Source organism: Schistocerca gregaria, chromosome 6, assembly GCF_023897955.1.
Source record: "Schistocerca gregaria isolate iqSchGreg1 chromosome 6, iqSchGreg1.2, whole genome shotgun sequence".
Classification (NCBI taxonomy): Eukaryota; Metazoa; Arthropoda; class Insecta; order Orthoptera; family Acrididae; genus Schistocerca; species Schistocerca gregaria.
This window is the reverse complement of record NC_064925.1, coordinates 56,549,474-56,576,036: the sequence shown is the minus strand read 5'-3', so window position 1 is coordinate 56,576,036 and position 26,563 is coordinate 56,549,474. Positions and strand designations below refer to the sequence as shown.

Below are 26,563 nucleotides of genomic sequence, written 5' to 3'. Positions count from 1 at the left end.
AACCTGCGACCGTAGCAGTCGCACGGTTCCGGACTGCTCGCCTAGAACCGCGAGAGGCTCGAAATAAGTGTCGAAACAGCATGAGCCGGATTATATTATATTCGAGAAAGAGGACAGTAGAGAGATGGGCTTTTACTTTTGCTATATCTTTCTGTGTCACCTTCTCCACTAGAGGTGGTTGTCTACTTCATATATTCCGAAAAGTTAAAGGTGAAAGACTCATTTATTATGTCAGCTAATGGGGCTTATTTACTGTCTATGCATTCTTTAAGTACACAGATTGGCACCTGACTTACTCCTGCTGGTTTACTTTTTTAATTTTTGCATTTTTCTCTACTGTCACACGAGTGAGCGAGTGAATGAGTGAGCGAGTGAATGAGTGAGCGAGTGAATGAGTGAATGAGTGAATGAGTGAATGAGTGAATGAGTGAATGAGTGAGTGAGTGAGTGAGTGAGTGAGTGAGTGAGTGAGTGAGTCAGTGAAGGACAGTTGCGCGTGCTACTCGCACACAACTGTAATGTCGTGAGGAGATGCAGTAGTGTTTGCGTGACGGTCACGCGATGTCAGCGCAACTGGTCACGGATAGACCACAGCTGACCTTTAAACTACTATTTCGTCAAACGTGTGCTGTGAGTACCTGTATTCGGTGAAACTTCCAACTACTGCTTTCAGGAGACCTCAATGACTATGAATGTGGACTAGTCATTGGATCTTATTACGACAAGTCCATCAGCGACATTTCAACTTGTAAAGCGCAAGGGAGAAGGCTAGTCATCCGTAACCACAGGTGAAGGGAGGGAGGACAGACTGTTCATCAGGGTTGGAGCACAAGGTCTTTTTAAGGACGTTTGAGGAAGGAAATAGGCCTGCAAGTGAAAGGTACTCACAGGTGAAATTCCAGATAGGCGGTCTTAGGTGAGTCTAGCTCTAGACACTTGGCAGGCGTTCTTAGTTTCTCAACTGGCTTAGCTTCCCTCATCGCATTATTCCAGTCGTTCGTACATAGTGTGCAATAAGACATTAGTTTCTAAATTGTGTTGGACTACAAAAGCTTCCAGTCAGCACAACTTGCGTTTGCAGCAGTCATTGTCATATGCCAACGGACCACGCGCAGACTTCTTCGAACAAATAAATAGCAAACTGATATGCAGTATAGTGTGTAAAATGAATTGGAATAGATTTAGACAACCAGAATGGTAATGGGTTGAATGTATTAATGGATAAATTGGAGACCGCTCGCAATTTCTTTGTTTTTATCTACAGTCCGAAGACAAATGTGAAGCGCCTCTGCACGCCAGACTATCCCGTGCGAATCTCTTCATATCTACATAACAACTGTGATCTACGTCCACATGAATCTGCTTACTGTAGCAGTCTTCGTTGTCCCCACAATGTTTACTCCATACACTTCACTCGCGTACTAAACTGACAATTGGTCCCCAGATTATAATCGATTGTCCGACAAATTTATTTTCTGCCCAATTCTGTCCAGTACCTCATTAGTTATTCGTTCTACCCATATAATCTGCAGAATACTTGTTTTGACAACGTTTAGAAAGTTTCAGTTCTCATCTCAATAATGTCTCCACCACGCTTGACTTTCGTACATCCAGACAAATACTTCCAGAAAATACTTCCGGATACACAAATTTAAATTAGCTTTTCTTTCTACTGCCAGTCTGCTTTTATATATTCTCTCTACTTCGGCCATTGCCAGATATTTTCTGACCCAATACCAGAACTCATCAATTGCTTTTAATGTCTCGTGTCCTAATCTAGTTGCTTCCGCAATGCCTTAATGAACTCGATTACGTACTATTACCATTGTTACTTTCGTTGATATTCACCTTACAGTTCATCTTCACTAGAGTATCCATTCCGATAAACGACTCTTCTAAGTCCTTCGCCTTTTCTGACGGGATTACCGAGTCGTCAGTCAACCTTACAATTTTTGTATCTGTTCTCTGAACTTCAATTCCCTTTTGGTATTTCTCCTTGATTTCCTTTAGGGCGTTCTGCTAGCTACAGGAGAGCAGCTGTAAAGTTCTCTGATCTCGAAAAAATAAACTTACGCCGTTAATATTTTTTGTGGAACGTAATGCAGTGCAGTTCTGGTGTACGCCACTTTCCCTTACCATGGCACTAGAGCATTAAAAACAAAAACAAAATGCAGCGGAAGTGGGGAGCGTCGTTCTGATTTGGATGCTCTTGCACCGTGCTGCGGCGCCGTGGCGGGCTCATATCCATGTGTACCACAACTGTATCATCACATTATCTGCAAAAAAAAAAAAAAAAAAAAACCGTGGTTAAATTGTGAACCACGCGATCTCCTTAACGTACAAAACTACTTATACTATCTAGCTGTCCACACTTCCTTTGTATGAGGCGACCTGTATCAATCACACTTCACTGTTTATTCATGCCATATAGTAACTCATCAGATCACTATGGAACCTTCATTGGCTATCTGTGTCCCTCAACTTTTATAACTACAGTCTGACTTCTGCACCCGTTACAGTTGATTTTGTGCTGTTACTTTCCTAATTTCAAAGACTGTCCGCTTGCATTAAAGCAACGAAAATTGGCTTAGGGGCTAACGTGCACAAGACGCTTTACCTGCCACCTCGACATTACGGGAATTCTCGGGTTCTAAGCCTGAGACAGGACAGGATCCAGAAGTGGTTGACGCCTGCACGGCGCGCTAGGGAGCAGCGGCAGCCGTATGCAGTCGAATCACGTACGGCCGCTCTGCTCGGTTCATCGAGGTCGGCACACAGGCTGGCTCACGAGACCCCATCGCTCCACCAGAGGCCGCTGCCACCGACATGCTACGCGTAGGCTCGCCGTTTTCCGCGTCCGCTTCCATCATCACAGGCGCCATTCCGAAGGCAATCCGTGTGTTGATTTGCATCAACGTGGTGCATGTCTACACCAGGGTCAGTGTACGTCCGGCTAGCAGTTTCTTGTTAGCAGTTTCTTGTTCGCAGGTTCCCAGATCCTGTAGTGCGGTGGTCACACAAGGAGGAGAGGACGGAACGACATGGTACTTCACGGGCTGGCAGGGTGTGTCCTCTTAGTACAGTGATTAAAAAATCGAGGCAGGGAGTACGGGCACACCTATCAGGGTGACGTTATACCCCAACTGGTCAGGATACACGCACTGACTGGGTTGTGAAGACTGTTGTATAGTTGTTGTTACCTCCCGCGAGGGGAATTGGCCTACAACTGTTACGCCTGATTCCTGATATTCGGAACACTGGGTGTGGGACGGAGTCGACGTCTGACTTGGTTCCACAAGTGTTCTGTCAGGGACAGATCTACATCTGCATCATACTCCGCGAGCCACCTAATGATGTGTGCTGGAGGGTACTTTCCGTACCACCATAAGATCCCTCCAACCCTGTTCCACTCGCGAATAGTGCGTGGGAAGAAAGATTGTCGGTAAGCCTCTGTTTTGGCTCCAGTTTTTCGAATTTTCTCCTCGTGCTCAATATGCGAGATGTATGTGGGGGGGGGGGGGGGGGAGGGGGAGGAGGGAGGGGGGAGGCAAGTAATATGTTATATGTTGTCAGACTCCTGAAAAGTGCTGTCCCGAAATTTCAATAGTAAATCTGACCGTGATGAGTTTGTTCGGCGTCTCTCGCCAACTAAACGAAGCGCGCTGCTCGTCGTTGGCTCTCTCTCTCTCTCTCTCTCTCTCTCTCTCTCTCTCTCTCTCTCTCTCTCTCTCTCGAGATCTCAGATAGATGGACTCAAGAATCGGCCGAACAAGCACTGTATAAGCCTCTTCTTTCGTGGATGAGTTATATTTTCTTAAGATTCTTTCGATGAATCTGAGTGTCGTGTCTGCTTTTCCTACTGTGTGCTTTATATGGTCATTCCGCTTAAGGTTGCTCTGGATAGTTACGCCTATATATTTCCCGGCAGACGCCGTCTCCAGCTGTTTGTCATCAACAGTGTAGCTATACAGTAGTGGATTACTTTTACTGTGTATGCGCAATATCTTACATTTATTTACGTTCAAGGTCAACTGCCAGAGCCTGCACCATTCATCAATTGTCTGCAGGTCGTTCTGCAAATTCTACCTACCTTCTAGTTTACTACTTTGAAACAGACAACTGCATCATTTGTGAACAGTCTTTAGGAGCATCCGACAGTTTCTACTAGATCATTAATGTATATTTTAAACAGCAATGGTACTACCACACTTCTCTGTGGTACTCCGTATATTGTCTTTACGTCTGTCGGTTTTCTTGCGTCAAGAGCGACTTGTTGAGTTCTATCTGCAAGAAAGTCTTGAATCCAATCGCAAGTCTGCTCCGATACTCTGTAAGCTCGTATTTGTTTCATTAAACGGCAATGGGGGACGGTGTCAAACGCCTTACTCAAATCGAGCGCCGTCGTCCGCTGAGCTGTGGATTTCAAGGAGGAACAGAGTGAGCTGAGATTCGTTGAATCCATTTTGATTTTCATTTTCCAAAAAAGTTATAATTATTGAGCATAAAACATGTTCCGTAATTGTATTACAGACTGACGTCAACGATATAGGTCTATAATTGTGTGAATCTGTCTTACGGCCTTCCTTAAAAACGGGAATGACCTGCGCTGTTTCCAGTCGTTAGGTACCTTTCGTTGCTCAAGCGATCTACAATAAATTACTGCTAGAAGTGGAGCAAGTTCTTTCGCATGATCTTTATAGAGTCTACCAGGTATCTCATCTGGTTCTGATGCCTTACCACTACTAAGCGATTGTAGCTGCTTTTCAATTCCGCGATGGTTATCTCAATATCTGCATTCGTACGACGATTGAAAAGAGGGAAAGTGTTACGATCTTCCTGGAGGATTCAACTTCGGAAGACCGAATTCAGTATTTCGGCCTTCTCTCTGCCATCTTCCGTTTCGGTTCAAAAATGGTTGAAATGGCTCTGAGCACTATGGGACTTAACATCTATGGTCACCAGTCCCCTAGAACTTAGAACTACTTAAACCTAACTAACCTAAGGACACCACACAACACCCAGCCATCACGAGGCAGAGAAAATCCCTGACCCCACCGGGAACCGAACCCGGGAACCCGAGCGTGGGAAGCGAGAACGCTACCGCACGACCACGAGATGCGGGCTCCGTTTCGGTGCCGGTGTGCTCGCTGAGATTATTTCGACCAATTTACTGATTTTATATACCATCAAAAACTCAGAGGGTTTTTACTCAAATCCGTTGGCAACGTCTTACTTTGAAAATAATTGAACGCTTCTCTAATTGCTCTCCTTAACGCTCTTCGTTCAGCTTTTGTTTGTCAGCTAGATTTTTACTTCTCTTTAATCTGAGATGCTCTTTGTTCACGTAGCGCTTTTCTAACACGGCTGTTAAACCTTTTTGGTTCTTTTCCACCCCCTTAAAACCTTACTCGGAACGTACTTGTCTAGGGTATATTAAAGAGGCCTCTGAATTTTTTTTCTATTTGTTCTCCAAATCTTCCTCCTCATTACCGAATATTTGATGCTGACTGCCGAGATATATATCTTCGTACCTTTCTTAACATTCATTGTAGGACCCGTCATCATTGACGCTGTCATAGCCTTATCACTGATACCTTCCTCTGATTCCTCTTGCCAGGGGGTCTAAGACGTTCCCCTCAGATCTGGTGGATATTTCCGACCACGGTAATACCTGAGTATCACAGAATCAGTTTATAGACACAACTACGGTATATGGGCAAATATTGTTCCGTTGATAAATGGTACCAGGATACTGTGGCACTAGAGAGAACGCGTAAGTGCCGTCAGTGACTACCAGCTACGGCCTGAAGTCACAACATCCGATGCCTGCCCACACTATGGCGCCACGAGTAACACCGCTGTGCCTCACCAGAACACTGGAAGAACGGCACCTCAGCCCATGCCGTCGCCATAGACGCCGACAATCGTGCAGAGCCGCGATTCAGCGCTGAACACAGTGCGAAGTCACCCAGGAGCAGTCCACGCTGCCAGGTGACGCCACCATTCCAGATGCAGCCGTTTGTATTCTGAACGACAATGAAAAGCAAATACCTGTTCTGTGATCAGTACGATAACTCAGATCATCTATCCAGGAAATTTTGTTAGACTTAAAAAGAGCCATTGTGTGACATTCTTTCAGAACTCGAACGGTTGCAACAAAAACTGATCGGGGACAGGTTTGAAGTTATTTTAGATGCGGAAAAATGCTTTCCATATGGAATATTTATACTTTTGCCTGGTGCATATAGGAAAGGCAGTCAGTTGTTGCGTTCCATAAACGCTGCTCTGGAATGTCTTCAGGGGGTACATTGTATGTAGAAAGGCTTTCAGTAACCAGTGACTCTTTCGCTTCTTTCTAAACAATACAGTCACGAAAAAAATGTAATCAGCAGCAAATATTTCTATACCCTTGTGCACTTGCGTTCTCTCTCTCTCTCTCTCTCTCTCTCTCTCTCTCTCTCTCTCTATATATATATATATATATATATATATATATATATATATAATTTGTTCGCTGCATCACGTCGTCGTCCCACATCACTTCACAGTCTAGGACGACGCAGGATCCTGAGACGTTTAGTTCCCACGCGCACAGGTCAGTGTCGGGCATTGTTATGCTAATTACGAGTCAGCAGTTGTCGGTAAGCAGTACGGCGTAGGACAGGGAGCTGCGCGTAGGCATAAGCTGTAAGTCAGGTGTCGCTTCTTCCTGTCTGTGCTTTCCACACATTTCTGCCCTCGCAGAGTCTGCAGAGAATCTTCGTACTTCTTATCTCACTGATCAGCATCCTTCTGCAGGACCGCATCTCGAACACATCAGTTCTATTCTTCTTAGCTTCCCACACAGTCCATACTACATTCAGCACAATCCCGTGCTCCAGACACACATTCTCAGAAATTTCTCGCTCAAGTTAAGGCCAACATTTGATTCTTTTGGAGAGGAATGTCATCTTCGGCTGCTCTAGTCCGCTTTCAAAGTCGTCCTTGAATGGCCTGTCATACGTTACTTTGCTTGCAAAGCAGTAGAATTCCTTTACTACTTCTACTTGGGGGTCCCCAATTTCAATGTTAATTTATTACTAACTGGCTGACACTATTGATTTCGCCCTTCCTTCACTCTGTTCATCTCCACCGCTTTCCTTTCCTGTTCACTTTCCCCTCTCCCCCTCTCTGTCCATTTCCTGCTCCCCTTCCTCTCTCCACGTTATCACGTTCATCCATCAGGAGGCCGGTGGCTCTTAAAACTAGAGTATTTCTTTCCAGACCGTAACCAATATGTGGATCACGTTTCGTTTAAATCGTTCCTGGCGTTTTCGGTGAGCTTTTTACCCCAGACTTTGCCTGCCTATGCACAAGTCAACTATATCTCGCATATATTTAACACATTTGATGCCTATCTGTACACGTATCTTAAGCGAATTTCGCCATGTAGTTTTGGCGCAACCCAATGTTTATAAAATCGTCTCCCAGACTGTGTCGTACAATGGTATAATTTTGCAGGTACCTTAAACGGGCATATGTAGATACTGCCTGCGTCGTGTATTGGGAACAAATTCAGTAGCATAAAGATGTAATAAATTAAAAAGTCGTGCCTAGTGCGACACTTCTACTGCATGAAGAGAGAAAACCCAGTGAGCGATAAACTGTCTTCGTTTCATGATTTTGTGGGAGGGGGGGTTCAGGGAGAAAATTTTCGTGGGTTTGAAGTTGTGTGTAAAGCTTGTTGCAGATTATTCACAACGCTGGGTGAATAAATTCTGTCTATACTTTCTCACCCCCCCCCCCCCCCCCCCTGTGGTGGTATATAAAAAAATATTTTTTTCTTTTTGGTGGGTGATAACACGTAAAATTGTAATTCCCTTTTTCTGTTGTACTTGATTTAGAGAGAAGTGGTCGTCATTAGCATTGGGTTCTGATTTTGGATAGCCTGAAACTGTGAAGCAAACTTAATACCACCAGAAGCATTTACGTAGACCTTGGATTCTCCGCGGTGCACACGTAACAATTTTTGAAACAGTGCGCGACTCACCGCCTTAGTTTTTGTGAATGGCTGCTATTATTAATAAAAATCTGCGTATATTACGCGCAGTGTTGTAACAAAAATTAGCTCTCAGGGGGGCCTGATGGCAACCGGTTTAATTGTGTACCTTTTTCAAAACAATTAATACCTGAGAAATATCTGTTTTCATCTGTCTACATCCGGATCCCGCTCCAGCTACTGCCGGGTCTGAATGCTGACGAGTCCTCTCCATTTGGCTCGGTCCTCCCAACACTTTTCTTCCTCCACTTCGTGCCAGATCACACCTCTCCTTTCCGCAGATATTCTCCCACCCGTTTTCCACCGTGATCTTGTGCGCCCTCTAAGTCTTTTCCCACCATCTTCAGTTCTTCCATAATTCTGGGGAGTCTCTGACCACGCATCCTCTTAACATGCCCGTACAATCTTAATCTCTTTTTATCGATTTCTTCTCTCATACTTTCTTGTTTACGGTCCTTTCTAATATCTACATTCCTTACTGTATCCATTCTTGTTTTTCCCTTAACTGCTGGCAGATGAGAGAACCCTCCTTTCTGGGGATTAAATGAGAAGGGGATCACTGCCTTATGGTGGAGGACAAACGCCAAAGGCTAAGGGAGACAAACTCAACAGAAAATCTTCCCTTACGTTAGGCCTAGCAAACCAGTAGGAAAGTCTCCATATATTGGTTTCAAAACACAGACGAGCCTCGAAACGAACCAATCAGGATTTCTGTTTCCATGAAAAGTAATAATTTGCTTTCATTATTCTTCATTAGCATCTCAAAGCTAAGGAGATTCTCGTCATCTGCCTTTAAGCGGCCAATCAAAATTTATTGAACTCAATGCAACGAAAATATTAATGATTTAAGATTTTAGTTTTACTGTCTTTAGAATATTGAATGAGAAAAACAGAGAACTTCCCTGGATTTACCTTTAATAAATGATTTGTGTTGTTGTGGTCTTCAGTCCTGAGACTGGTTTGATGCACCTCTCCATGCCATACAGTAAAGCTGCATGCCCTCGGGAAAAATTACGGCTATAGTTTCCCCTTGCTTTCAGCCGATCGCAGTACCAGCACAGCAAGGCCATTTTGGTTAGTGTTACAAGGCCAGATCAGTCAATCATCCAGACTGTTGCCCCTGCAACTACTGAAAAGGATGCTGCCCCTCTTCAGGAACCACACGTTTGTCTGGCCTCTCAACAGATACCCATCCGTTGTGGTTGCACCTACGGTACGGCTATCTGTATCGCTGAGGCACGCAAGCCTCCCCACCAGCGGCAAGGTTCATGGTTAATGGGGGGGGGGGGGGAATAAATGATTTAATAAGAATAATTTTTTTGCCGGCGTAATGGCCTACCTATACTGCAAAAGAAATGGTGGTCCCCTCCGGAGCACACGCTAAAACAACAAATTTACACAATAAATTGATTCACTAATAAAAGGTGCGAGCTGGACAAAAAGTAAATATTATTACATGGAAGTATAGTTTATATTGTGTATAGTTTCACGGAACTTACACTCAGTTAGATCCAGCGTACAGTGGCGCCTGTCATCAATACAAGAATCGAAGACAAGAGTCATTAACATGATGCAATCTCTTTGGTCTTTTTCATTGACCAACACAGATACAATAAAGAACGTTCGATATCATTGTTTTTAGTTCTATAGAAATTTCTTTCTCTTCCAAATGTTAATGTTTGTTGCACAGAACACATCTCACTTTAACACTTCTAGCGTCACATGACGCATTATTAATCAGAATGCAAAAACTCTATTTGTATTTTTAATAAATATATGTGACATTCCACCACACCCCCTCTTCTTTTATGGGTATATGGATCTTACTGCCCCAGCGATTCTTTCCAGACAGTAAGTGATATGTGTGCTACGTTTGGTTGAAATAGGCGCAGCGGGTTAGGAGTTGTGATGCATGCATGCATACTTACATTTATTTTTATGATATGTGCCGATATTATTTCGTTTGCTCATCATCGCTTCCGTTTTTCTTCGGTTTTCAAGGATGGGAATCTCACCAGTGAATATAGTCATTGACATCTTTTCACGCTGAATTGTCCTACCATTGATGATATCTTTCGTTTCTGTCACTGTTTCTTTGATGTTCAGCTTGAACAATGTGGTAGAAATGTTTCATCCTTGTTTAAACCCATTTTAATCTATTTCGCTCATATTGTACCATTCTTCTTATTGTTCCTTCTTAATGCTTTTTCATATTCTATGTTACCTGCCTTTCACTCTGCTTTTCTCCTATTTTTCCTCCTAGTTTCGAACAACTTGCACCTTTTTACAATTTCAAACCTTTTCCTGGGTCGAAATGTCCTATGATGGTGTCTTCATTTCTCTTAACTCTTGCTTCCCTTATCAAGCGCAGCGTTAGAACTGCCTCTGGTGTCTCTACCTTTCCGAAAGCCGAAACGATCATCTAACAAGTCGTCAGCTTTCTTTCCTTCTGTCCATTACGAACCACACCAAAAGAAAATTACACAGCACTGTCGTTGCGAGAAAAAGGTGTGCAATAACACACTTAGAATGGAACTTGGTCAAAGGTGTGTAGTCCTATTCACGGAGGGGTAAAAAACTTCCCGACGCCTGATGATCATGGTAGGAGAATGTGGAGGCAGCCATGCAGACAGTCCTACGGATTCGGTACGCGGCGGGTCAGTAAGCCGTATCTTACTTAATACGCAATCCGCGCGGCCCTCAGCGCTATTGATGCCATATTGAAGGCGGTGCACTATCGGGGCGGTATAATGCAACCTACTGTCCACCAACGCAGACTAGCTTTCGCGGGAGGGGAGGGAGGAGGTCGTGATACTTAAAGACTATACAGAGCGCACACACACACACACACACACACACACACACACACGTGCCCATCTCGTGATCAGCAAAGTGCGGACGCTCGAAGCAAAAAAAAGGTTTAAATGTGTGTGAAATCTTATGGGACTAAACTGCTAAGATCATCAGTCCGTAAGCTTACATACTAAACCTAAATGATCCTGAAAACACACACACAAGGGAGGACTCCAACCTCCGCCAGGACCAGCCGATGCTCGAAGCATTTTACAGTGCATGCGATGGAACAAAACTGTATTGGATATATTTCAGACAAGATTTTATTTTAACAGCCGTGCGTGCTTGAAATCTGGTATTATTTTTTATGTTCTTATCTGATAGTGAAATCATTTTGTACTTTCGTGAGGCATATTTTTCATTGATAATTTTCCTTAAATCTCAGCTCACATACATTCATAAAAATGCAGGTGGTGCAAAGCTCTTGGTCAGTAGAATAAGGCGAAATGAATCGTTCTACTTGTCACTCAGCCTTCGAGTACTACAGAGAGGGCACTCCGTTTTCAGTCGTTATTTCGATGATGTGAAGAATCTAAATAGTATTTGTTGGTACACGGAGAACTTCTGACTATAGGAAATAGTATATCTTAATATTAATGTAAAACCAGTGCGTTAAATAGCAGCAATTGTCACCATATTTTTCACTATGGGCCAACCGATACGCTGCGTCGGTTGGTAATTATAGCCCGTCGACCATCAGCAGGATGATGGTGTCCCGACACGGAGGAGAGGATGGAACGAATGTGTAGTCAGCCCCAGTTGTTAAATCGCCAACAAAAGTGAGAACAGCTTTCTCACACTTAAACTCTCGATTTGAGTTACGGCGGCCAGCTGCAGCTAGAAGCTCCTTTATGGAACTAGTAGGGCGTAGCAAAGAGGAATGTCCGCAGCCATTAAGAACGGCACCTACCTCTGGTACGTAGCCATCAGCAGCAAGAGGCGGCGCATGCGTGTTTGCTGCACTGCGCAGTGACCTTGCCATGGTGCAGCGTGCTAGCGGAACCTGCCACCACGGGCCGTAAATAGTTCCCCCTCGGCGCTGTAGCCGATAACCAATTACGTTGTTCATGCGTAGCATACTTCATAGCTGGAACAGAAAATGCAAGTCACCATCTAACTTTTTTCTCCTTGCTTTTCTCTCTTGGAACTTTGACTACTGCTCACGACAGCATATGAACAATGTTTTGGAAAATGTAAGCATGCAAAAAATTTATATTTTCCCATCTAAATCTTGTAGAAGATTGTACGGAGATTTATTATTCCGCATCATTGACAGTTTTTTACAATATTGTTACCCCTCCCCCCCCCTAGACACACACACACACACACACACACACACACACACACACACACACACACTAATGTCTGGATGCCTAGACTTGTTGCTCTAATTAAATGACTTCGTTGTCTCATTAAGTCAATAGACGTGCAATCTTTCTTCATCGATATCATGGTTCAATTAAACTCGAGAGTCCACAATTTACAAAAGGCTTTTGACACAGTATCACGCAAGTGGCTTATAGCGAAATTGCGTGCTTATGGAATATCGTTTTAGTTATGTGATTGGAATCGTGATTTCCTGTCAGAGGCGTCGCAGTAAGTAGTAAATGACGGAAAGTCATCGAGTAAAACAGACTTAATTTCTGGCGTTCGCCAAGGTAGTGTTAAAAGCCATCTGCTGTTCCTCGTCCATATAAACGATTTAGGAGATAATCTGAGCAGCCGTCTTAGGTTGTTTGCAGATGATGCTGTCGTTTATTATCACCAGAACATCACAACAAATTGCAAAACGATTTAGAAAACATATCTGATTTGTATGAAAAGTGGCTAATGACCTTACATAATGAAAAGTGTGAAGTCATCCACATGAATGCTAAGGGGAATCCGTTAAACTTCGGTTACATGATATATCAGTCTGGGCTGAAGGCAGTAAATGCAACTAAATACCTAGGCATTAAAATTCTGAACAATTTAAACTTGAAAGAACATACAGAAAAATGTTGTGGGGAAGGCAAACCAAAGATTGGCAGAACACTTAGAAACTATAATAAATCTACTAAAGAGACTGCCTACACTACGCTTGTCGGCCCTCTTTTACAATACCGCTGCGCGGTGAGGGATTCTTACCAGGCAGTTAAGAGTACATCGAGAAAGTTCAAAATAGAGCTTCACGTTTTGCATTGTCGTGAAATAGGGGAGTGAGTGTCACGGACATGATACAGAATTTGGAATGGACACCATTAAAACAAAGGCGTTTTTCGTTACACAGGAATCTTCTTACGTAATTTCAGTCACCAACTTTCTCTTTCTAATGCGAAAATATTTTGTTGACGCCTACCTACATAGGGAGAAATGACCATCATAGTAAAATAAGGGGAATTAGAGCTCGCTCGGTAAGATATAGGTGTTCGTTTTTCCCGCGCACTGTTAGAGAGTGGAACAATAGAGATAAGTTGTGAAGATGGTTCGATAAACCTTCTGCCAGGCACTTAGATGTGATATGCAGAGTATCCATGTAGATGTAGATGAAACGATATCTTTAATAATTTTCCCCACTTAAAGATGCGAAACGAAATCAAGTGAAAATGTAGGAGGGGAACATATTTGTCCTTTAACTACGTGCTTAAGCTGGTCGCGCCATGTTATCATTGAAAGCTGTAATACCAGCGGTAGATGCAGTGACCTTTGTTTCATAACGACGAACAGCGGAAACACTCCTACTATGACCTATGAGGTTATGGTACAGATAACATTATCACAATTTTTCGTTTAAACTTTTATTCTTTTCATGGACTCGTAACGACACATAGGAAGTACGTAATCAGTTTCTAAATTTAGCTGTATCATCATCTGGGCTAATGTAATAGCGTAACACGTGTAGGAAACGATGTTCGGAAAAATCCTGAAGAATTGACCGAGATAGGATTTTTATGCGAAAATCTCTCTTCAGTACATGCAAGCAGAGATTTATGGAAAAATACTTATTACCACCGTGGCTACGTACTTGAGAGCGTTCGACCTTAAATAGCTGCGTACAGATACTTGCAAATGTCTGCCTGCTGTGACTTACTGCAGACGGGTTTTGTGTACTTCGTCTTGTGGCCAGTTTACACGAGTTGTATTTGTTTGTGTTGGCATACAGTCAGTGCTCTAACTTTACTCGGGTTATACCGCAATCTCTTCTCAATTTGTTCTATGGTATGGGTTCCCGAGCTTTGTTTTCTGAGTTCGGCTGCCACCTGTTTCGTTGCAGAGCACGATGAACGCATCACGGACGTTCCTGAGCTCACGAAACGATCAAACCTGTAGTTATGTGCGAGGCATCTGTGGATCTAGTACTCTATGAATGTTGAATACTTTCTTTAGTTGGTCTAGTGTTTACGCAGTGATAGGATGAATCAGAATCCTCTCCATTTATTAAAATTATCATCAATTGCGATCTATTATCATTGCACAGGGAATGTGCCCTTGCTATAATTTTCCTGCAGTTGTGACACCTCTTTAAGGCGAGGTCGTATATTTAGCCTTGCTTCCTCAGTAAAAGTAAAAAATGCCGAAAGGTGTTCTTAATTAAACTAGGCTTGAGGAAAGACTTCATTTACACCAGACTGATAATTCATATGATTACAAATTAGTTTCTAGAGTATGGCCATTCTCCAGTACAGGGTCTCCTCATACGTATCGAACAAAATCAAAATTACATGCCTAACTGTGCGTGGTGTGCAGTTTTTTGTTACATACCTCGGAAGGTCACGTGTCTACGTACATTTGTGTACTGGAGAGGGATCACGCGCTAGAAAGTAACTGGTGCTTACTCCAACAGAGAGCCTTGTGAAAATAATGGTGTTTCTTTTTAGTTAATAGAGTCTGTTGATATCCGTCCAGAACAGCTCAAAACCACACGTTCGTAACTTTTCCTCTTGAGGCATTCAAATAATCGTATTGGCGCGATAGAGACTTTTGAATATTTAGTTCCTAAACTAGTGCAAGTGAGGAAAGCCAGAAGTAAGTAGAATCAGGTCCTGATAACTGGGAGCAGATCTGGTGAATGCAGTACTGACTCTGCCGAATTATCTTTTACTTTCCGCGCGGACTACCGAGCACCAGGTGTTTTGAAACCAGGAGCATTGAACATTGAACATTGAACATTGAGCACTGTGCATTGTTGTTGCGGAGGTGAGAATCTTTTCTTTGCTGGTAACTCCTAATTTTCGGCCCGCCTGACGCATGTGTTTCAGCACTTCCAGTCGGTAAGTGTGGAATCTTAGTAAACAAATGTGCGTTGGGGGTACAGCGCCCACCATAAAAGAAAACAGGGATATTGTTTACTTTTCTTTTTCATCTGTTCCGCTTCCAGTGGTCGTGATGTTGAAGCATCCAATGGCTCTACTGTTGCTTGGTTTCTCACAGCTCCAGCTGTCTCCATTTATACTGATACGGAAAAGAAATGATATGTTCCCACATTCTGTCACGTCCGCAGCAGCAGAATATTGTGAAACACAGTTTACGTAATCAAGTGCATAGACCTAAACAACGGTTCAGTACTACCGTACAGGAAATAAACAAAAGGGGAGTTGAAGGCTTCAAGAAATCATTCAAAAAAATGATCCAAAAGGCGTGTAGAAGAGATAGCACACCACGTGGAGTGATCATGGTAACTTTTGTTAAATTTTTAATCATTTGTTACACTTCCGTTGTTCCTTTCGGTCTTTATGGAAAATAGCTGCAAACTGGTATCCATTAACGCTGTTACGCACCACTGTACTAATATTTACGTCGTCGCACTCCCTCAGTGGTACTGCCAGGAGTGTATCAGGCTTTGTCGATCCTTGTGATTTCGATAAAACAGTTGTCAACATACTGTTGCTTACGTGGACGACCGAGGTGAGTAGTGTTACTAGCCCCACAGTGACCTGTGAACAGGAAGAGGGGTCGTATCTGAATCCAGTCTTTGCACCAGTTAATAAACAACTACTAAAAGTCCCGAGACGCTCTTCGGATCTGGCACCTAATATAATTTTCATGTGTGAAATAGTTTTTGTCTATAAAACATACCAAATGGTACATGCCCTTCGGATGTTAAGAGGATCCGGCTGTGGGCGTCAGAGTCCGTACTCACGTAGGCGGCGTGGAGGCCAGGCTGTACCACTGCCGACAGCACCACGACCAGCAAAGCACTGTGCTCTGCAAACCGATCTTCGTTTCCATAATGTTTCACATTTTAATCACGTTTCTCTCTAGGAACAATTATGCTATCTAGGCAGCTAGCAACTACGCAGTGAAATTGCCCATATAAGGTGACAAAACAAAAAAATAATAAATACGACCAAGATCATTAGTGTAAGAAAGTCTTCCAAATTTCCCGAGAGCACTGGAAATTGTTTCTTTGAAACATGTGGGAAGAAGTAGCAATGTACTATACGATCTTGTCATATCCATTGCACTGTCAGACGAAAATTCCAAACGCAAACGCAGGTGTCGCAATGACTAGCACCTTTTCGTAGAGCCGCAGTGTGGGCGTCAGCAAGAGCTGCGCAGACATCCGGCTTATATAATTGGCCTCGGACACTTGACTGCGCTGCCATACGCGTTATTTATCGAGTGTTACGTAACAGCGATCGGTGCGCTTTCAGAAGTGTTCATTAAAACATGATCCCTCTGCAATAACTGTCACTGACTAAATCTTGCTGGCTTTACGACGAAAATGAAAATAATTACGTAATAAATCGCGCGCTGCAGTTCAGTCGCAGTCACGTACAGCAGTTTGCTCCATCGACGAAATGGGAAGAAAATACGTCATCAGTAAGGTCAGCGGCATTGCTACTTGGGCCGTTCTAAGATTCACGATTGACGTCCTATGACCAGATGAAACTGAAGAAAAAGATCCAGTCACTGGGGCGTCAAGTTATCACTCCCGAAATTAGACATAACAACTTGATTAGACTCATAATCGGAGCGATGCACTGAACACCTACCGATGCTCTGCTTTCGGAATCAGCGTAGATATTGCAAGATTCTAAACTCGACTCTATTGGGATAAATGTATGCTCGGAATATCCAAACTTAGAGCCCCCACATATAAAGAAATTAGTAGACCTTATAAGAATTATTCCAAACTAACTGTTGCTTCTGTTTCAAAGGGAATAAGTGCTGTGTTAAACAGGTTTTTCCACTCTAGACGAACGAATCTTCACTGTGTAATTCTGAGGACGAATCAGCAAAAAAAAAAAAAAAAAAGGTTCAAATGGCTCTGAGCACTATGGGACTTAACATCTATGGTCATCATTCCCCTAGAACTTAGAACTACTTAAACCTAACCAACCTAAGGACATCACACACATCCATGCCCGAGGCAGGATTCGAACCTGCGACCGTAGCGGTCACGCGGCTCCGGACTGAGCGCCTAGAACCGCTAGACCACCGCGGCCGGCGACGAATCAGCAGTTCTTGTTTTTGTCAGCTACTCGCTTCACGTACCAGAAAACGCTATTTTTTGTTGTGTTTACATAGCTTTACGTTCAGAAACATGTATGTCTCCAAGTCGAGACTATCTGTAAACAGTTTTTCATTTGTATTTTTCTTGTGGGTAAACAAACGTTGATAACGGAGTTTCTCCAAACACACGCAGCGTGTGAACAATAAAGCACAAATTGGAGTTCGAACGTAATAAACAAGTCTCCTTTAACACAGAGACTCGCCATATGACGGATCAACCGCTACGATACGAAACACAATTTTTTAAAGTTATTGCGTATTATCAACGTAGAATCACAAAGAACAACCCGGCCACTACAGGTTTTAAATCCATAAGTCGTTTTCTGAGGAAGTGTTTTGAGTGAAGTAATATATATACACATCTCTTTATTCAAACGATCGATTACGGTCGTATTTATGTTAATTTAACAACTCTTTTTTTACTGTCGATGGATAAAGAAACAAAATAATAAAATCAAAGCTACAATAAATCGTGCTGCAGCGTAATGATACGTGCACAAAGGAAAGCTGAATACCAAAAAAATGCAGGAAAAACACTCAGCCGTTTGTCACATAATACTGAAAATCATGTTTTATTATCGAGAACTGATTGATGAGATTCGATATTCCATGTACTCGCGTTTCTCATTTAAGGTTACGCCTGTGTTTCGTGTGGAAAGTAATAACGCGCCATAATAATTGATAAGTTGAAACGGATCAGTCTACAGAATTCAGTAGCTCCAGCTTATTCAGTGCCGATCCAAAAGAGGGCGCGGAAGAAGCATTTCATTCGATCTGGTCTAGTCACAAGTCGTCGTCTGTTTGCAGACGGATTTGTCATACTTCGGTGGTCGCCTGCCCGGGGGATTCCGTTTCACCCATAATTCGATGCACATGAGAGACTAACAGAAGAGTTTGGTGACAGCGAGATTGCACCGACGCTAGTCGTTTCAGGATAGGGTACACACGTAGCGACCAGACAGTGTGGCTGCCAGTGATTGCAATGAACTGACTATAATAAGAGAACTCATTTTAAAATGTTACTACTTACTGAAGATTCGTACATTCAGATGAGAGGAGTCTCGGCAGACATGAAATCGTTCGCTGGTTAGGCGTGTCAAAAGGTCTCAATGGCCACATTCGAACAAGAACACCCCCACTGGAACAGAATCACAAAGTAGTTTATCAGTGATAGTTGCCTGCATCATTTGTCTCCCGATCCAATTCCTGGTCTTCGTCGTATCACTCTACTCCCCACTAGCTGCATCTCACTCACCTCTGCAAGAAAGAATTCCGCAGACGAGTACAAACCGGCTGCGTCTACGGCAGGCTGACAGCAGCTGTTGCTACGGTTGCGAACACGTACGCACTGTAAAATTCTCGTACAACGACGACATCGAAGCATTTCAGAGGCGTTCCCGCTAGATTCGTTCCCGCTAGGTTCGTTCGACACGCCGGAGTTACCGAGACGCTTCGTGAACTCAAATGCGAATGCCCGGAGGGAAGAGGCCGTTCTTTTCGTGAAACATTATTGACAAATATAAGGAAACCGACATAAATTTTGCGTGAGGTTCGGGCAGACAAGAGCAATTAGTCTTCGTTGATCCATTATGGATCGTGGGACGACGGCTGGCAAGAAGTTCTTGATGCAATAATTCACCAACAGCCGTACGATTTGTAGACGTTTATTTTGTTTTATGTGCTACCAGTTTCGGCATTCCATTGTGCCATCTTCAGGCCCCTGTACAATGAGTAGAAGAAATGTACTAATATAAAAAAAAATTATAAAAAATATAGAACATACGTTAACATTTTACAGGTATCATGTTAACTATGTAAGTGGCTCAAAGAGATGTATTGTATATCATTAAAACTATATGTAACATCAGGGCACATATACTTCTGCCTATGTCAAACTGTTGTTAATAGTTTTCCCTGTTTCACTCAAATAACGCATGATAGATGAACATATGTGTACGCTATTATTCATAAAACCGTAACACACAGTTGTAATAGGCCATGCAACACATCAGATGTACTGCATACATTCGTATGTCCAGTGGAAGAATGATTTTAATAAAAATTAACAAATATAAATAACAATAAAATAAATTGAAATACAAGAAAATGTGACAACCATGTCAGAATACATACTTGTGTGTGATCTAGGTCGTATTATGTGTGGTACGACAAACAGCTGGCGCAATATTAACGATAAAAAGCATAAGAGTTTGTCTTAAAACACAATTGCATTCCCGAAGTAAACCAATGCTATCGTACTATAAAAATCAAACAACACATGGTCATCGTAGACACTTCATTAGGACCCTTATGTAGGACAACCCCACATTGTGCTGAGTGGATGAAAAATGTGACTTGAACCAGACATGTTGGTGTACACAATCCCCATTTTGAGATTTTTCTTCATACATATAGGCGGCCTCCTATGCTTCTTTTTCTTCCTTTTCTTTTTATTCAATCAATTCCACTTGGTATAATCCTGCATAATTGTATAGGACTTATATGTATGGAGGTTACACAGATACACAGAGGTTGAGAAACTTCTTTGTAACCATGACAACATGAGGCAGCTACAGGCATTGCATTAAGGCCCTCTCGCATACCCTTGATGACTGCACACAAAGGTTTACGTTTTGTCTAGGCCCGTCAGCACCCACATTCGACTGTTGCTGATTGGAAACATTGCCTAATCGGACGAGTCTCGTTAGAAATTTTTTCGAGCGGATGGACGTGAATGGGTATTGAGACAACCTCATGAAACGATGGAACCTGTATGTCTGCAGGGGAATGTTCAAGGTGGTGGAGGCTCTGTAATGGTATGGGGCGTGTGCACTCGGATATGGGACCCCTGATACCTTAATTAAAGTCTGACAGGTGACATGTACGTAACCATCCTGTCAGATCACCTGCATCCATTCATACTCTCTGTGCATTCCGATGGGCTTGGGAAATTCCGGCAGTACTTTACAACACCACACACGTCCAGAATTGCTACATAGTTTCTCCAGAAAGACTCTTCCGAGTTTAAACATTTCCGCTGTTCACCAAACTCCCCAGGCATGAACATCATTGAGCATATCTGCTATGTCTTGCAACGTGCTGTTCAGAAGAGATTTTCACCCCCTCGTACTCTTACGGATTTATGGACAGCCCTGCAGGATTCATGGGCCAGTTCCCTCCAGCACTGCTTCAGACATCAGTAGAGTCACGCCACGTCGTGTTGCGACCCTACACGATATTAGGCAGGTGTACCACTTTTTTGCTCTTCAGTGTATATTGCAGAGGACGACCTCATGGGGAACGATTTGTTGAAACGGAAGAATGTTTCTTATGGCAAAAAAGTACATGGATTTGAACATGAGATACAGAGTATTCCAGGAGAAAAATATTCACGGATATGACAGGAACGATGATTCACAGCAAAGAAGTCTAGTAATGATGCCATCTGAAATGACTAAATTAATAGCTATATGAACTTCATCTTCGATACTATGAAACACGTCTGTTCTACTCAACAAGTGCTCATACCTCTTATGGAGTGCATCTTAAAGCCCATGTTCAATAGACAATTTTTTCGTGTTCTGGTGCATACTACCTCATACCAAATCATGGGAAGCAGAACGTTTGGAGTAGAAGTGATTCGTCTCACAGTATGCAAGATGAAGTAGTGCTCCTAGCTCTAACTGTATGTATTTCAGATGCCATGATTATTCGGCCATTTTGCTTCGAATGATCGTTTGTGTCACATCCCGGAATATTGACCATTCTTCCTGGGATACTCTGTATAAAGCTTCCACCGTCTGCTACAGCATACATTCACGAAGCTTACATCTGTACAGTTAACATGCAATACATCTATAGATGCGAGGCTCGTTCAATAAGTAATGCCCCGCATTTTTTCTCAGAACATATTTATTGTTAAGATTCAGAATTTGGTGACAATATACACCAACATGTCTGGTCCAAGTCACATTTTTCTACGTAGTCTCCATCACGTCCTATGGCCATATGCCAACGTTGTGGAAGAGCATGTATTCTCTGCTGGTAAAAGCTCTTCTCCTGTAGGCGTAGGCATATTTTCACTGCATGACTGACACACTCGTCATCTTGAAAGTGTTTTCCCTGTAGAGAAACATTAAACGGTCCAAAGAGATGAAAGTCCGAGGGTGCCAGGTCTGTACTGTAGGGTGGATGAGGCAATGATGTGCAACTCAATTTGGCGATATGTTCCTGGGTTTTCGGACTTCTGTGTGGGCGTTCATTATCGTGTTGGAGCAAGCCAGAATGAGATTTTCATTCTACAGCGGAGTGTGTGCAGATATGAAACTTCCTGGCAGATTATAACTTTGTTGACGGACTGAGACTCGAACTCGGGACTTCGAGGCTCGTTCCGGCATACAGTTTTAATCTGCCAGGGAGTTTCGTGTTGGAGCAAGATTTCCGCTGGATTCTTGTCCGATCGAACACGACGGAAACGGTTCTTGAGTTTATTCAGAGTCTTCACGTGTGACTCTGAATTGATGGCTGACGCTCTTGGCATCACATCCACGAAAATGACGCCATCACAGTCCCAGGCGACTGTCACCACGACTTTTCCACCAGAGAAGGTCGTCTTGAATTTCTTCTTTTGTGGTGAATGTGGATGATGCCACCCCATGGACTGCCTTTTTTGTTTCCGGTGCAAAGTGGTGCACCCAGCTTTCGTCCTCCATAACGATCCGTGACAGAAAGGTCTCTCCGTCGGTCTCAAAATGCTCCAATAATTCAGATGAAATGGCGTTTCTTTTAATCCTGTAGTCTTGTGAGCATTCGTGAAAACCTTCGTGAGCATCTCTTTGAATATTTGAAAGTCTCGATCATTTCAGACGCACTGTCGAGCTGTGATGCGCCAGTCTTCATGAATAATGGCATCCGCACGATTGAGCATGTCTGGATAACTGGCTGTGACAGGACATTCCGAGCGTGGCTGCTCAGGGAGCTCTGTTTATGCATTTCCTGAGGCTGCAACTTTCATTACCCATCGCCCAACTGTACTATCAACTGCAGCGTTGGCATACACTGCACACAGACGTTGATGGATGTTCACCACGGTTTCTTTTTCTGCACACAAGAATTCAATAACAGCACGCTGCTTGTAACGTGAGTCGTGTGTAGACGCCATTTAGCCGTTGCTATGCAACGGTTAAAAACTTCACCGGTGCACAGAACAAACAGCAAATGTGAATCACCGACGAGGCCGTTTTTCTATGTATGTTAATAGATTTTAAAAAAAAATGTGTCGCATTACTTATTGAACTACCCTCGTAATAGCGGCATATTCTATTAGTAGAAAAGGTTTCCGCCTTCTTGGACGGAGTAGTCACAAGATCAGTTTTATCACTTTTGAAGTAATATTAATGCTTATTCATGTTCCCAAGGTGAATAGAGATATGTATTGCATTTCATTCGCGGCAGCGATATATATAGGACTTCACATCTGGTTGGGATTTCCGTCGGCCAGTTTTTGTATTGTCATATGTACGTTTTTGTTGTTGTTGTAATTGGGCATTTTCTGTCTGGTCGGCAGGCCGGCGAAGAGCGGTGCCGTGTCCGGGGCAGCCCTGGAGGTGTCGCTGCCTCTGATGGACGCGACGGACAAGGCCTCCAGCGAGAAGCTGGAAGTCCAGACTGCCAGGAGCCGACTCGCCAGCTCGTCTTCGTCGTCGACGTAGCCGCGTCCGCCCGGCGGGGCGTCCCCAAATGATGCTTACTTCCTCCGTCTCCACCAGCACGCGAGGACATTCGCCTGGAACACTGATGGGTGCTACTCGGGAACCACGTCGGTGCAGCGGCCGCCTGCAGCCGGTGCTCCTGCGCTACCGTAGTTATTACCCAGCTGAGAGTGCCATATGACGAACTGGCTACAGCAGTTAGTGGTCCGAGCGACTCAACTGTAATTTAGGAGATAAGGAACCAGGGTGCTAAAAACCGAGAGTGACTCACAGAGAGACTGAGTAGCAGTTACCACGTCACAGCTGTTAGTGCTGGGCGTTTCGTCGTCGTTGTTTTTTTTTTTATTTTCTTCACGTTAGATTGTTATCTTTTCGAGAAGTAAACAGATATTCAGTGTACATACCTAATTTACTAGTAATTCACTGATGAAATTACAAGTATATCGGATAGCAGGGTATATCATTTAAGTGCAGTGTGCAACGATTTTTTAGAATAAAAGTGTTTCACGCGACGCAGATTGTACTGAGGATTCGATTTAGTACAAATGTAATGTGACATTACAGTAATTATCAGTGACTCTTAATGTAGAAAATTACATTGCAAATAGAGGCAAAATGTGTTGGTGAAAGAACTGTTTGGTAGTGCTTTCAGCTTATGGGCTTGCTCCACAAGCACTCCAACAAAATTATTCCACATTGTCTATCAATTACGCCTCTTCCCCCGTTTCCAAGGTCTCGTAGTTGATATTGGTGTCTAACCGTAAAATATGCATTTCTTAAGTGTTATTGTTGAATCTTTCGTTATTGTTATTCTGGTGATTGCTGCATTTCCAGCAGATTAGTTGGGTCAGGTTTCCAGTTAACAATGGAAGTATTGTGGTTCATGTTCAGGTAGTCCTGTGCAACGATAAGATGCCCTTATTTGGATTTACTGTGTGAAACGTTTGTTGTTTTTCTCATCTAATACGTGATCTAGTGATACGTACTGAAGTGCGTCTCCCTGCAGTTTCGAACAAAACTGGTGGTAACATGCTACATCGTAGAGAACTCAAGACAATAACTAGCCACAACTATGTAACCTGTTTGCAATAGCTAAACTAAGTAGTGCCAAAGACTTGCGGCGTTTTAGTGTTATACAGCAAAGATACATGAGAGGATCGGAAAGAACAACTGAATTCTAATCATTGATACTTACTTGGAAAATGTAGTTTTGTCGAGAAATGCCACATTATTTCATATTTTATTCATAAGAAGACTTACTCTTTCAGGAAAGTTTGAATGTGTCAAATTCCAAGTCTAACACAACACCTCAAAATGTCCATATCTAACACTGCAATTTTTGCTTAAAAATGTGTATCCTGGCCGTATCAAGTTTTATTTATTAATACCTCAATAATTGCCACTATCAAAAGCAAAATTTACTTTAGTGGTCGGAAACCATAAAAAATTCGCATTTATTTCATAATCGAGTTGTTCTTTTCATATATGTCACGTCTTTTCGACGCTTCCGATATTAGGGACTGCTCAATCGTACAGTATTTTCTTTAAATCACAAGTAATACAATACAATAACTGACAACTTTATCTACGCTGTCATTTCTATTCGAAATTAATTTAAACGGCTGAAATCTTCTTGCCATTGGATCATGCCATAATCGGATAAATGTGCTGTGTGTCTTGCCTGGGCCAAATATCTCCTCCATCGTACCACAAATGGCACCACTTTACTTGTGATAAGAGGACTACAAGGATATGTAGCACACAAGGGAAATTTGCTTGTAATGGCCCTGCTTATTCCTAAGAAACAATACGAAGAGTTACCCTTCAAAACCAGATCCCCCCATACCGTTGACACCACCCATATAGACCTACAAATTGCCAAGCTGTTAAGTTACTCCGTAGTTGCTGGACATAAGCCAGGACTCGCAGAGCTGTGGCAAGCATCAGAACATTTAATTAACATTCGCCTTGTTAGCACTGCTGAGGCAAACTGATTGCCTTTTGTGTCAGTAACAAACATACTACTTGGTGTGGCACCTCGATCACTAACTACTTTTCCACACTTAGTGCAGAGACGAAGCGATATCTTTTGTTAGTATTACTTTCCTTTGTCTCCATAGCCTCTAATGCGCAGGAAAGGCCAAAGCTTCCTGTCGGTGAGTTATTGTCGAAACCATTTGTACTCAGCCTGAAATTCATTGTTTGTCGATGATCGCTACTAAAGAGGCATACTTCTTAAGGCCAGGTAATAGTATAACACAATACAAACAATTTTCATTTTTAGGCTCTCATAATTTATTAGGTCTAGTTCAATTCATTAATACTTTTTGCTCTATATATCACCACTCTAAAACCTCCCTTCAAGTTGTTATAGCAAAACAGCCGAAAGATGATAAATGTAATATGAATACACACGGCACTACCAAAAACTGACTATAGTATAACATAGAATACCACCTGAAAATCCTGATAAGAAAAGAAAACGGTTGTCAAATTGTTTGTCTTAAATAATATAGAAATAAATGAAATGTGCGTTTGGCTAGGACGTCCCGTCGTGTAAACGGGTCACCTGGTAAGTCTTTTTAGTTGATGCCACTTCGGCGAATTGCGTGTCGATGAGGATGAAATAATGAAGACAAAATAACACCCAGTCCCCAGGCGGAGACAATCTCCGACCCTGCCGCGAATCGAATCCGGGCTCCTCGCATGGCTTTCTGCCACGATGAACATTCAGTTACGGAGGCGGACAATATACAAATAATTGAGAATTATTAAAGTCTCCATTTTTATTAGTAAACAAAGCGTACATTCAAATAATAGTTCCCTGTTTACACTACGCTATCTTCCTGTGGATACGCGTAAGTCAACAAAATTCACTTCCATCAGAAAATTGTTTTCCAGTAACATTTCCGCTGCTCAACTGGTAATGAATTTTCGCCATAATTCATAATGAAAGAGCTGTCAACGTATGTTCTGAACGTGGCGAAAATTCCATTAATGTTAGACGTCACAGAACAAAATCTATTGCACGTACCATCGTTGTTATATTAGTCTGCCAAATTGTGTACGTGGAAATTAACAATTGCTGTACAAATAATTTGTAGTTAAGTCTGTTAACTGTTAATGTCCCGTCTGAGAAGTATTCGTCCTGTAATGGTACAGAAATGTATTACTTGTTGTATTTTTAAGAACTTTGACTGTATTTTATAAAATGTTAATAAATGATACGTATAGAAATTGTAAAAGTGTGAGTTTATCTTCCAGAAATTCGTTCTATTCATCCACATCACATCAGTTTATTTAGATGTAGACTGTTGGAAGGACATAGTCTGAAATAATTAGTCTGTGAGAAAAAGAAAAAAGGTGAATGTAAACACCATGCACAAGCTACACGATTCTCTTGTTGCAGGAACTGGTGTGTGACAATTCACATTTAAAACTGATATTGTAAGTCTCACTGTTATTT

At 42.6% G+C, this 26,563-nt stretch overlaps 1 protein-coding gene across 4 annotated transcripts in view; it reads left to right on the top strand.

Annotated features, from left to right (window-relative positions):
• The window catches only part of LOC126277924 (protein croquemort-like), a 705,530-nt gene extending 679,188 nt beyond the window's left edge, over window positions 1–26,342 (top strand). For all 4 annotated transcript variants that reach the window (XM_049977497.1, XM_049977498.1, XM_049977499.1 and 1 more), the window contains exon 10: window positions 22,953–26,342. In XM_049977497.1, coding sequence (XP_049833454.1) covers window positions 22,953–23,097 — 145 coding nt within the window. In that variant the 3' untranslated portion in view covers window positions 23,098–26,342. The remainder of the gene's footprint in view (window positions 1–22,952) is intronic.
• The last annotated feature ends 221 nt before the right edge of the window (window positions 26,343–26,563 follow it).